The sequence below is a fragment of the Manihot esculenta genome, chromosome 15 (assembly GCF_001659605.2).
Source record: "Manihot esculenta cultivar AM560-2 chromosome 15, M.esculenta_v8, whole genome shotgun sequence".
In the NCBI taxonomy this organism is placed as follows: domain Eukaryota; kingdom Viridiplantae; phylum Streptophyta; class Magnoliopsida; order Malpighiales; family Euphorbiaceae; genus Manihot; species Manihot esculenta.
The window spans coordinates 13,043,272-13,055,468 of record NC_035175.2 but is presented as its reverse complement, the minus strand read 5'-3'; the positions used below and the strand labels follow the sequence as shown (position 1 = coordinate 13,055,468).

The 12,197-nt window shown below is 31.3% G+C and overlaps 1 protein-coding gene across 1 annotated transcript; it reads left to right on the top strand.

The window, feature by feature from the left end:
• Positions 1-4,415: 4,415 nt before the first annotated feature.
• On the top strand, positions 4,416-12,195 carry LOC110601510 (sister chromatid cohesion 1 protein 2). The gene is made up of 13 exons (XM_021738664.2): positions 4,416-4,689; positions 6,475-6,739; positions 6,832-6,869; positions 6,953-6,999; positions 7,375-7,439; positions 7,605-8,386; positions 8,753-8,864; positions 9,610-9,746; positions 9,810-10,264; positions 10,374-10,410; positions 10,518-10,539; positions 10,642-10,774; positions 11,791-12,195. The coding sequence occupies exons 1-13, from the start codon at positions 4,566-4,568 to the stop codon at positions 11,938-11,940; spliced, it is 2,367 nt and encodes a 788-aa protein (XP_021594356.1). The 5' UTR covers positions 4,416-4,565; the 3' UTR covers positions 11,941-12,195.
• The last annotated feature ends 2 nt before the right edge of the window (positions 12,196-12,197 follow it).

Genomic DNA, 12,197 nt, shown 5'->3' with positions numbered 1-12,197 from the left:
ACCGATGCACGGATTGTGGCCTAGCATGGTGGAATTCGCCTTGTGGCCTGCAATGAATGATCCTTAATTTTTGTTTTGAAAAAGGCAATACTAACGTTCCTTGTCACTAAAGAATATATGAAAAAATATCTCGTTAACTGTTATTGATAAAATTTCCTCAGATTACCGATATTCCAAGAGTGGGAGTTAATTCGACCATCTAACTTGACCAGCTTATAGGACCCTGGGCGAATGACCTTCGAGACCCTAAACAGTCCTTTCCAGTTTTTGCCCTACTTATCATATCCGACATTACCATTTGTTACATCCATTCTTTTAAGGACCGAGTCTCCTACACTAAGGACATGTGACCGGGCTCTATTCCTGAATTGCATTTTTTTAGGATTTCCTAAAATCTCGAGGTGTTTGCATGCGCTTGACATCGATGACACCTCTTGATAAGCTCTTTTACATCTTACATTAGCCGACCATTCATCGGTCAGCAGATCATCTTGTGGTACATGGGTGTCATCCACGATTCTCCTTCCTTTGTCATCACCATTTTGACTAGAAAATCAGCCTCTTCATTATCACCTCTAGCCATCTAGTGAAGTTCGCAGTTGCTCTTATTGGTAGCAACCTTAGCAGTGGCTCGTGAATCGCCGACCATTTCGAGATAGTGAAAATAAAAGATTCTTTTTTAAGAGAAAGGGGACAAAAGACTGGTTTTAATCCAAATAAACAGAGAAAATTCAATAGACTTCCCAGCAATGAAACCAAATGATATAATAAAAAAATAGAGTTGTGCTGTGATTGGTCAATGCTGCAAGAAATAGAACGTGAGGTGGTTGGCGCCTATAGCAACCACTCCATACTCAAGTCAATAAACTGGAAAAGAAGACGAATGTAATGTAATACTCTGAACTTAAGAGTAGTTGTATCAAAATACGTACCTTTGTCTCTGTGATCGTTGAGTTTTATACTATATGAGAATAAAATTAATTATAGTATTTCCTAGAAATCTGGCAATGATGTGGCCAGCTTGTTGATAAGGGATCTCGTCGACTAATTGGTCGAGGATCCGTAATTCCAGAAGTAAAAGGGGTCTACTAAATTATAGCCGTTGCCGTCAAAACTTAAGCTCTTCAAGGGAGAGCGAGTTTTGAGGAAGAGTCGAATTGAGACCGAACTGAAGTATTCGAGTCTTTTTTTTTTTTTTTTTTTTTTTTCAGTGAGACCGAACATCATCTGATTAGACTCTCACCACATGGTTCTATTTTCAAATGTCAGTGCATGGCTTTTTTCATGCGATTATTGTGTAATATAAATTATTAAATAATGGCATTTTTTTAGATATTATTAAAAAATAATAATATATCAAATAAATAATGAGATATAATTTTAATATAAATAAAAATATAATTTTTAAAATGACAATAAATAGAATTACATAATATGTTTTATATTTTATCTTAAAAATATTTCAAAACTATAAAATTGCTATTTTAATATATTGAATTACGTAAAAAAAATAAATTTCACAATTTTTTTTTATTTTAAAAAAAATAAAAAAAATTAATTGTTAAAAAAATTTATATTTTATATTTTTTTATAATTTTACCTTATATTTTAAAAATATCTAATTTAAATCTATATTTTTAACTTTTCAAACATTCTATATTAAAACTTCTATTAATGGAAATATTATGTGATATTACCGTTAGACCACATTACCATAATACAACATAAAGTAATCGCTAAAAAAATTATATATTTTATAATTTTTTATAATTTTATTTTATACTTGAAAATAAGTAAGTTAATTTTATACTTTTTAAAATTTTTAACAATTAAATTAAACCGTTAAAAAAACATTAATTTTTTATTATATCATTAATAAAAATAATATGTAATTATGCTACATAATATAAAATTAATTAAAAAGCAAAATTTAATATTAAATTATATATCAATATTAAAATATTAAATTTTATATTTTATATTTTAATTTACTTTTAAAATATTATTAAAAATTTAAATATGACCCTAATTTATCTATTTTTTATTTTTTATCTATTTAATTTATTTAATTTTTTAATAATAAATTTAATATTTTTAATTTATTATAAATTTTAAGGATAAATTCAATCTTTTTTATAAAATTATCAATTAATTTTTTATTAATTTTAATAATTATTTTATAAACATAAAATATTATATTTTTATAAATATTTTATATTATATTAGATAATATAACGGTGATATAATAATATAATAATGATATGATATCTCTATTTTAAAAAATATAATATTTTTATTATTAAATTAATAATTATTTTAATAATTTAGTATAATTATTTAAAAGTGTAAATGATATTTTAACTATTTGTTTGGCGTAATCGATAAAGATTTTAACAAATATAAATTAAATTAAATGTTTTTAAAATATAAAAATAGTAAGATATATATTTTTTAATAATTATTTTATTTTATATTATAATAATATAGCGATAATATAATATTTTTATTATTAAATTAATAAAAATTTTAATAATTAAGTTTAATTTTTTATAAATTAAAATTTTAAATTTAAATTAGCTCCTTTTAAAACACTAAATAGAATTATAAAAAATTTTTAAAGCACATAATTTTTAAGCAATTAAACCAAAATAAAAATTTAGACAGTGCTCTGAAAATGGAAGATCCTTCTGGCTACTTTGGTCAGACGTGACACGTTGCTTACACGAGTCAAAATTCCGAAATATCAGATGCCAGTGAAACACGAACTCATCCAGATGCCAAAATTACTGTCGGTTACTGTTCCAACCCAATTTCCTTTTTTTTTAAAAAAAAATTAATTTAAAATTGTCTATGTACAAATTTACCATTGATGTGGTGCTTGTTCAAATCATTTATTAATATACGATTTATTTTAAATGAATTTTAATTAAAAACATATCCTAAATGAAATTTCATTTAAATAGTTCATATGTAGAAGTCTATTTAACGATTTCCAAAAGAAAGTCTATTTAATAATATATGTAACAGCCCGGACATGATCCCAGCACTGTTACCGTCCACGGCCCAAGGCTATCCCTCGCCTGACCTCGGTCTTTCCACTGGCATCGTGAACAGCTCTTAACATCCATTCACCCTCACGAGTTCCTGGCAGGATTTGTCCCATTGGGTTCTTGCATCGAATACATCATTCCCCAAGTGGATTTGACCCAAATTTCCCTTTGGAAATTAGATCGTCTCCCCCACTACTTGAACCCTTGACCTCCCACGTTAAGAGAATAGTCTGGTGAGAGTGAGTACCAATTGTTCCAATTGGAAACTTGGGGAAGGATGCATTCGATGCAAGAACCCAAGGGGACAAATCCTGCCAGGAACCCGTGAGGGTGAATGGATGTTAAGAGCCGTTCACGATGCCGGTGGAAAGCCCGAGGTGGCAAGAGGCCAGACGAGAGATAGCCCTGGACTGTGGACGGTAACAGTGCCGGGGATTACGTCCGGGCTGTTACAATATAGATAATTTTACACAATTGTATATATAATGGTAAATGGAAAATTTCTTAAATACAAAATTTTCAAAAAGGCAAAAGAAAGGGCAAGCAAAAACCGATTTGGTTTTGAATAAAATCAAATTAATTAAATAAAAAATTTGTTAAAAAATAAAAATCTAATGAGACGAACTTTAATAAAAAATTAAATTAAAATAAATTGAACAAATAGTTTTCATTTGCTAATTTTTTTTAGTGTAGCAGAAATTGAAATAAATTGAAAATTTATAACATTTAAATCAAAATGAATTGAATTGTACAAGTTTATTAAAATGAATGAATTATACAAGTAAATCAGATTAGTTTTTTTTTTTTAAATTTAAAACTTCATTTATTTGTAAAAAATAATTTATATTTAAATTTTTTTTTTAGAAAAATATTTTACATTAAAATTATTTTTTAATGAGATAATTTATTTTTTTAAGTTTAAAAAATAAAATATCTTAATAAATTTATATATGAAATTTTAATAAAATATTTAAAATGTTTAAAATGATTTATATTTTATTTTAATTAAGAATATATTTTTATTAATTAAAATTTTTAAATATTTCAAATATAAAAATTAAAAAAATATTAAAAAAAACTAAATAAAATTTCATTACTCATAGAAAGAGAGGGCTAAGAGAGAAAAAATTTAATAGCAATTGATTTTTGTTATTACATAAAATTCAATTTTAAACTCAATTTTAAAATTCTTATAACAAATCATATATATAAAAAATATGAAATTCCCTTAAACCCTAAATTTGCCTATAATATATTTTTTTCAGAAGATACAAAATCTTAAATTTGAAAGAATCTTTGTCTCAATTTTTAAATTATGGAAAAAAATGAAATAAAATTCCATATATAGGAATCTTCCTTAATAATCTACTCGACCGTTTATTTATCAAGCATTTCTTCTTTCTCTCACTCTCACTTCCTCTTCCTCCCATGTCCCCTTCGCTCCGTGTTTGAACTGCAAAATCACCGAGAAAATCAACGAGCAGATAGCCGAAAGTAGATAAGCGAAAGGAAGTTATGTTTTACTCGCACTGTTTTCTCTCAAGGAAAGGCCCATTAGGGGCTATATGGGTAGCCGCTTACTGCTTTAAGAAACTTAAGAAAGCACAGGTCACTCAGACTGACATCTCCTCTTCTGTTGGTTCGTTTTCCTCTCTTTCCCTCTTCTGCTTTTCACCTTTCTCGCTTCTTTTTGTAGTTGGAAAATTCTGCACACAATGGTAGGGAAGAAAAAAGATGACCATAATTCTAATTTTTGAGTTTGGCTTGCTCTTAGCCACCATTTGCTATCTTAGTGGATTTTTTTTTTGTTTTTTTGTTTTTTTGTCATTGTTTTGCTAGAGCGAAACAGAATATTGTGTGGGGATTTCTTGTGTGGGTTTAGCAAGTTTTGTTTGTTCTGTTGTGAAATAAACGTCTTTATGTTATGTATAGGTGACATGGTTAAGTTGTTTATGAGCTGTATGATAAATTGATTGAAAAAGGGTGTTGCTTTTTACGTGGTAATTACTTCTAATGGATGAATTAGCTTAAATCCAACTGGGTTTTGTGAATTTTGCCTTTTTGAAGAATAATTTTATTATTTACTTTGGTTTGAGGTAAATTCTTTCTGTAACCTAAAAATCTGGGTATGACTTTTCTGGTGAGTTTGTTGCCTTGGCTTTCTTGCTTTTCATGTGGATGTGGTCTGCTTGGTCTCTTAATAGGCTGAAATGAAATAATTTTGATTGCCTAGGGAAACGGTTCTGTTAAGTGTAAATGATTTTGATATTAGGTCATCGTATGTGGATGCTGGTTTAGTCTATTTTATCCCACAAATTTGCCTTATTATTATAATTTTCTCTGGTTTTATTAATCTACATTTGGATTTTTGTGTTATCATTCCATGCTATAGACTATGACATTATATTGAAGGTTTTGAATTTTATTCAATTAGTGTAGTCGATTTATATCGGTGAAAAAAGAGATGGCCAAAGGAAAAAAAAAAGAGAGAATTTCTGGATTCTTAGTTATCCTGCAATTGTTTGAGTTTTAGTTAGTTGCTACTTGAAATGCATGTTGAAGATAAAGCAAGAGAACAAAACCTATTACAAGGTAAATTTTTAAAGTGCAGTTTAGCAACGTCTCTTACAGGTCCCAATCTGGATTACCCTTAATTTGGGACTAAAATGACTGCAACTTATGCATATTCAACAGAAAAAGAAGCATAATGCCAGAGAACATAGAAGGGAGATTTTTTTCATAAATTTTATTTTCATGCACACTACTTTTGTTTCTCCTCTTTAAGTTAGAGCTATCAAATGATTTGCCAACAATGTTCTATCGGAAGACCAAGACTAAATTACTAAGGGCAAAATGATAGTTAAATGGTACACGCATAATTCTTTTGGAATCAATGATGAACAGAATATGCGATGAAGCCATTTCCACTTTATACAACTCTCCATTATTAGAACTTACTGTTTTACTGAGACATCTTTTGTAGCTTTAGTTAATCCCACTTGCTTATGCATTAGAACAAAATTTAGATTCGACTAAAAATTTCTATTGCATGCATGGAATTGAAATTCTAGTTTTTCTACTTATGGCTGTCAAAACAAATAAATAACTTAGAGATCAATTAGATTAATTTCAACGTGGGATACTATAGAAAGATGCACAAATTGTAAGGTAGAATGTTGATCAACCAAACTATGGTTATGGTTTAATCATTCAGTTAGTGTGTGAACTGGTTGTGGTACTTTAGTAAGTAGATTAATCTCAAACTCTGTAGAATATTCATTGATGTCTATTAGAGCAGAGGTGACATATTCAATATAGGTATACTGTGTAATTTTGAAAAATTTTTGTTATCGACTTACTTTTTACTTACAGATTGTGAACTGAGTTTTCTGTTACTTTCCTCTGTATTTTTGGCCTAGTGCAGATAAAATTTTGCAAGATGAATTTGATGTTGTCACATATAGGGTACTTGCCTACCTTCTTCTTGGTATTGTCAGAATATTCTCCAAAAAGGTTGAATATTTGTTCAATGACTGCAATAAGGTGTTGCTTAAAATCAAGGAATTTGTTATTAGTAATAAAGATATGGCACTTGTGGAAACTCTCCGTGCACCTTATTTCTCTATAACCCTGCCTGAAAGATTTGAATTGGATGCTTTTGATCTAGAGATCTTAGAGGACACCAGCGAGTAAGTTTCTCGAGTTTATAAAGTTGAGTAGTTTAAGTTCATTCCTCATCATATTGATCACCCTTAATATGCTTGTTTCTTCTAATTCACAGAGACAATGTGCTGCCTCATGAAGAAATCACACTTAAAGGTATTTTATTTTCATCATATAGTTATGTCTTGTTATTTCATTCTGTTTAGGGTTATTTACATAATTTAATGTTAATGAAACAGATGGAATTTCAAAAACTGGTGAAATAGTGCCATACTTTCTAGCCAAGGTATCTGTCATCTAATTATGCTATCTTAATGTTGTTAATTGTCTTATGAGTTGAGAATGCATAGGCCTCTCCTATTTAACTTCTTACAAGATGCTTTTGTTTGTTAATTTTCTCCCTTTTACATCAATGTATAATTTTTCTACAGAAAAACTTGTGTAATCATGCAATTAAGTGATAGCATCTTCACATACAACCACTGATATTTATACTGAGAGCTAACATGCTCTTATATTAATAGAGTGGCTATACAATCTCTAAGTGCTCTTTTGGGGGTAAACTGGTGAAATAGCAAAGGATGATCCTGATATGATTCTGCTTGATGAATTTTCAATATGATATCTGTAGTTACAAATATCACTATTGACATATTTGCAGTATCATTGTGATGAATTTACTGCCTGTAAGGATACTTTCTCCATGGGTTACACTCCAAATGAAGCGTAAGGACCCTGAACTTCAAATTCTCCTCCATTTGTTTTTTTTCCTGATATCCTTCTCTCTCCTACTCTCTATTGCATGCATGTGCACTTGTTATGTATGGTTGCACTTGCACATGTGCTTGTGTGGTTGTTTCAATGTTTTTGATTTCATATTTTTTGCTGCAGGATTGTTTCTTCTCACCTGATCGACTTTAATATGGAGGTGGGAATATCTTCAAGCAACTTAGAAGCTAGCATAAAGAAACTTAAGGGCAGTAGCTCCTCTCTACATGAATCGATAGAAATTGAAATGGTTGCTGCAGTTGAGGAAGAGCCTCCAAATCCTGTAAAATCAATTGGTGAAGATCACCCTAACAGCGGAGAGTGTACAACAAGGGTTCTAGAAGTGGTAGATTCTGGTGAAATGCATGCAGACTCGAGCATGCCAGAGCTTTGGCATAATAGCGTCAATCAAGAAGCATGTTTAAACATAATTGGTGAGGTTGAGGAAGAACCTGAAAACTCTTCTAAGACCTTTGGCAAACATCATCAAATGGATGGACAAATGATAAAGCTTCCGGATATGGTACAATCAGATAATGAAAACATTGAGGTTATTAAAGAAGACAACTTAAGTGATATTGAAACAAGTGTGGAGAAGCTTCGAGACATTGTCTCTCAAGAAGAATGTAGGGACATGGAAATATTTTGTTTGGCTGAGCCATCAGCTCATGGTGGAACATTTGATAAAGAGCATCAGAGTGATGCAGAGCTGAAAAAGTTGTTGGAGGTTGAGGGGCCTCCAGAAAAATCTATACCTTTTACTGAAGAGCATATGAGTGGTGAACCCAAAATATTGTCTGGAATCCTATCTCCAGGAAATAGAACACATGAGGTTTTCACAGAAGCTTATCCTTTGTCTATATCACTTGATACAACTCCTCAATCCAAGTTCCCAAATGCTGCAGGTAAAGAGGATTTTGTGATGTCCCATGTGACCTTTTGGAATAATTACCTGAGATGGTAATTTAGAACTTAAATGCCAATGTCGTCGGTGGGAAAATTTGGTATATTTTTTTTATAAAGTGAGTGGTAAAAAATTTTACATATTTTCTGTCTTTTCATTTATGCATAGATGGATCCTTTTTATTTATTTATTTATTTTTGTTTTTTTTTTTTTGGGGTGGGGGGGGAGGTGTCTGTATGAGGCCAGTGAGGGGGTTGAGATGGAATTTAGTCGGTATTGTAGTGTACCTATAATTTTTGACAAGTTTTTTCTAACAAGCATCCATGATTAGGTTATTAATAATTTGAACAATATTCTTTCAATGCAGGAGTTACTGCTCCAGAATTTTTTGTTGTTCCTACCCCAGCTGCTAGGGAGGGTGCTCGAGTTCCAAGGAAAAGAAAGTGTATTTTTGATGATGTGATAGTATTTCCTAACAAGTATGTGTTATAATCTTTTTATTGGGTTCAATTTGAAGCAATTTTGGGTGGTTTAGTTGCGCTAGTATATTCTGGATATTAATTGTCTGAAATCATTGCTTTAAGGATAACATAATAACCAGAGAAATTTTCTACTACAATATAGATAAATCATTTTTGTCCTTTAGACATCAGTAGTATGTTATTTATTCTAGTGGTGTTTTATATTTTTGCCCCCTCTAGTAATAATAGGATATGCTGTGTTGGGTATTATACCTATTACATTACAGCACTATGTTTAGCAATGGCAACTTCATAAGGTATGGTTTTTAGACAGACTCTCCACTGGTAAGTGTTTCTGGAGGTTGTTAAGTTGCTTGGGAAAGCTCCATAAAGTAGATAAAGGTAAATGAAGGTGAACTAATGAAAATACAATATTAGCCTCGATGCTTTGCAAACCCTTAAAAGAAAAAAGGGTATTTTGGTAGAACTCAAATATTACAAGGCCCAAAGAAAACCTTTCCAAACCCATCAATTTGGTGGGTTGAGAAATGGGGGGATTTCTAAAATACCCCTCAAATCCATGCCTTGCCAATTAAAACCTCCTTGCAATCAAGCAATGTGGGGTTTTGTAAATTCCTAAAGCACTAAAACCGTACTTAATCTCTAAAGTCTCCATCCAAACAAGCTGTAAGCACAGTGTTATAAACCTTCAAATGAATGTTGCAAATGTTAGAAGAGATGATATTCCTGTCGATTTTTACAGTGTAATCAAGCAATACATAGAAGATGCAAGTAATTTGGTGTGTAAGCGGAAAAAAACTCCTCATACTGCTCTTGCTGCATGGAGAGCCCATCAAGTTTCCAGTCTTCCTCAGTCTTTTTTGGAGCCTTTGATTCCTTGTAAGTTCACTCTCATCATTTACTTGACATATTAATAGTTGGTTCTGACCATGTGTTCCACAGGCACTTCGTCGGAACTTAGATCCCTTTTTTGCGCAAAGAAACTAAAGGTTCCAGAATCAGTTGACATTGAGAAACTTTCAGAAAAGCTCACATCTGAGTGTCCAACTGTTGAAACTTTGGAGAAGTTTGATGAGTCAAGATCTTGTACCAATGGTAGAATGGTAGAAAATACGAAGTCCCTTGAACAGTTGAATGTTTCAGCATTTCCTGCTGTTGGTAGACTAATTGAAACTGTGGAACCTCCAGAAAAGCTGGACGTGCCCAAGTCCCCTACTGCTGGCAGATCATTGGAGCAAATGTCAATTGCTCCTGAAACACCAGTTCTGCAGAGAAAATCGCTGAGGTCTTTTGAGAGTCCTGAAGTTTTACATAGAGTCGGACTGGATTCTGATATAGCTCAGAGAGAGCCATCTACTAGCAGAGAACAAGAACTTGATCTCAGTCTGATGAATGAGGTAAAGTAGTGGCTATGTATAGTTAACTAAAGAATACAAAATATCATGCCAGATACGTTTTGCATCAATGTACCACAGAAATGAGAATGTTCTTTTTCCCCCTTTACAGGAGATAAATTTATTTGAAGGACAAAACCAGGACCAGTGTAAGAACTATCTGAAGCTTCTTTTTTTTCCCCCTTATTTTTTAATTTAATAAGATTATTTAGAATTGTATACTATTGACATTCTTGTGTTGTGTATATGGTTGCAGATGGGTGGTCAGAAAGAACCAGGTAACTTGGACAAGGGTTTGCAAATTTCTTATTCAGCTGAAGTATTAATTTCTAGTACCTAGATTGTAAAATTCCCTTAAATTTGTAAAATTTATGGTGCAGAGTGGTAGTGAGATGCTTGTGTAGGAGTTTTCTAAATCAAAAGAACAGAAAAGAGGATGAAGTTGTAAATTTGCAGCAACTTCTGGAAGGAAGAAGCAAAAAAGAAAGTGCAAGGTTCTTCTATGAGATACTGGTATGATTAATTTAAGTTTCAAATAATTTATCAGTTTTACTTGATATATTAAGCAAATTTATCTATCATATTTGGCTAGGAGAAAGTCCAGTTTGAATATCATCCAAATATTGTTCCCTAATAAGGTGGAAAATATTTATCATTATTTTTTTACTGTTTCATATCCTTCTTTCTGAAAGAGAAATAATCCATTTGCAATCAACTTTTAATTATTCCAACAGGATTAACGCCTTGTTTGGATATGAGAAAAATAGAAAGGAAGGAAAATAAGCAGTGGAAAAATAAAGAGAATTTTCGTTTTTCTTTGTTTGGAAAGGGAGAGGGAAATAGAGGGAGGGAGGACATACTTGTTTTCTCTCCAAATTGGAGAGGAAATAATAAGAAGTCGAGGGATTTTACCTTGAAACATGTAAAATTATATATATACGCATGTATGTATATCTTTTATTTTATTTTTATTTGTTTTTATTAAGTAAAAAAGTGATTCTACATTATAAAGTGAGCCTAATACAGTAATTTTAATTAGTTTCTTTTCATAGAAAATTAATTTTATTTTCTTTTCCATCCTTCTCCCATCCAAAGTTCCAAACACTAAAGAGGAAAGTAAAGAAGGGAAACTAAATACATGTTCTCTTAGTTACTTTCCCTCCTCTTAGTTATCCAGACAAGGTGCAAGTAGTTAGAAGGGGAATCAAAACTTGCTATACTCTTTATTTATGGTGAAGAAAACTATTCAAATCCATTGCACCAGCTGGTTCCTAGTCCCATTGACCCTTTTAAGTCCCATTGCTCATTTTGTGACACATGCTAAATTTTGTCTTCTTCTAGTAATCAAGAAAAGGAAATGAACTGAACTGATGGCTGGCTCATGACTAATTTTTAAACAAACTTATTTGAGTAATTGAGTTGTTTCAACCTTACAGAACAGAGAATATCCAATCATGCCATTAACATTTTAACTCTCAGATGTGAATAAATGTGATGCAAAAACTGAGTGGGGTTTTATGAATTTGCAGGTGTTGAAGAGTAAAGGGTATGTGCAAGTGAAGCAGGAAAATGCCTATGGAGACATTCTCATCTGGAAAGCCTCTCAATGGGAACAGATTTGTGTTGCAGATTGTGCTGAAACTGCTGTGGAGACCATGCATTTTCTGCAGCACGCTTAAACCTTGTTGAATAAGTTATTTAGGATGTAATCTTTTGTATAGAGTTTTTGTTGGTGGATGTATGTATTTTTGTTGTAGGGAATACTATTAGATGATTCAATTATAGGGTTTAGTTAGTTATTTTGTATTTAGAAGGTTTTCATTTCATTTTAGGTTGTAGTATTAGAAGTAGCTTTCTTTTTAACAATAATCAAACAATTGGAAAAATGAAAAAAAAAAAAAGAAGAAGAAGAATCCAGCTGTTGAAAGTACTTTTG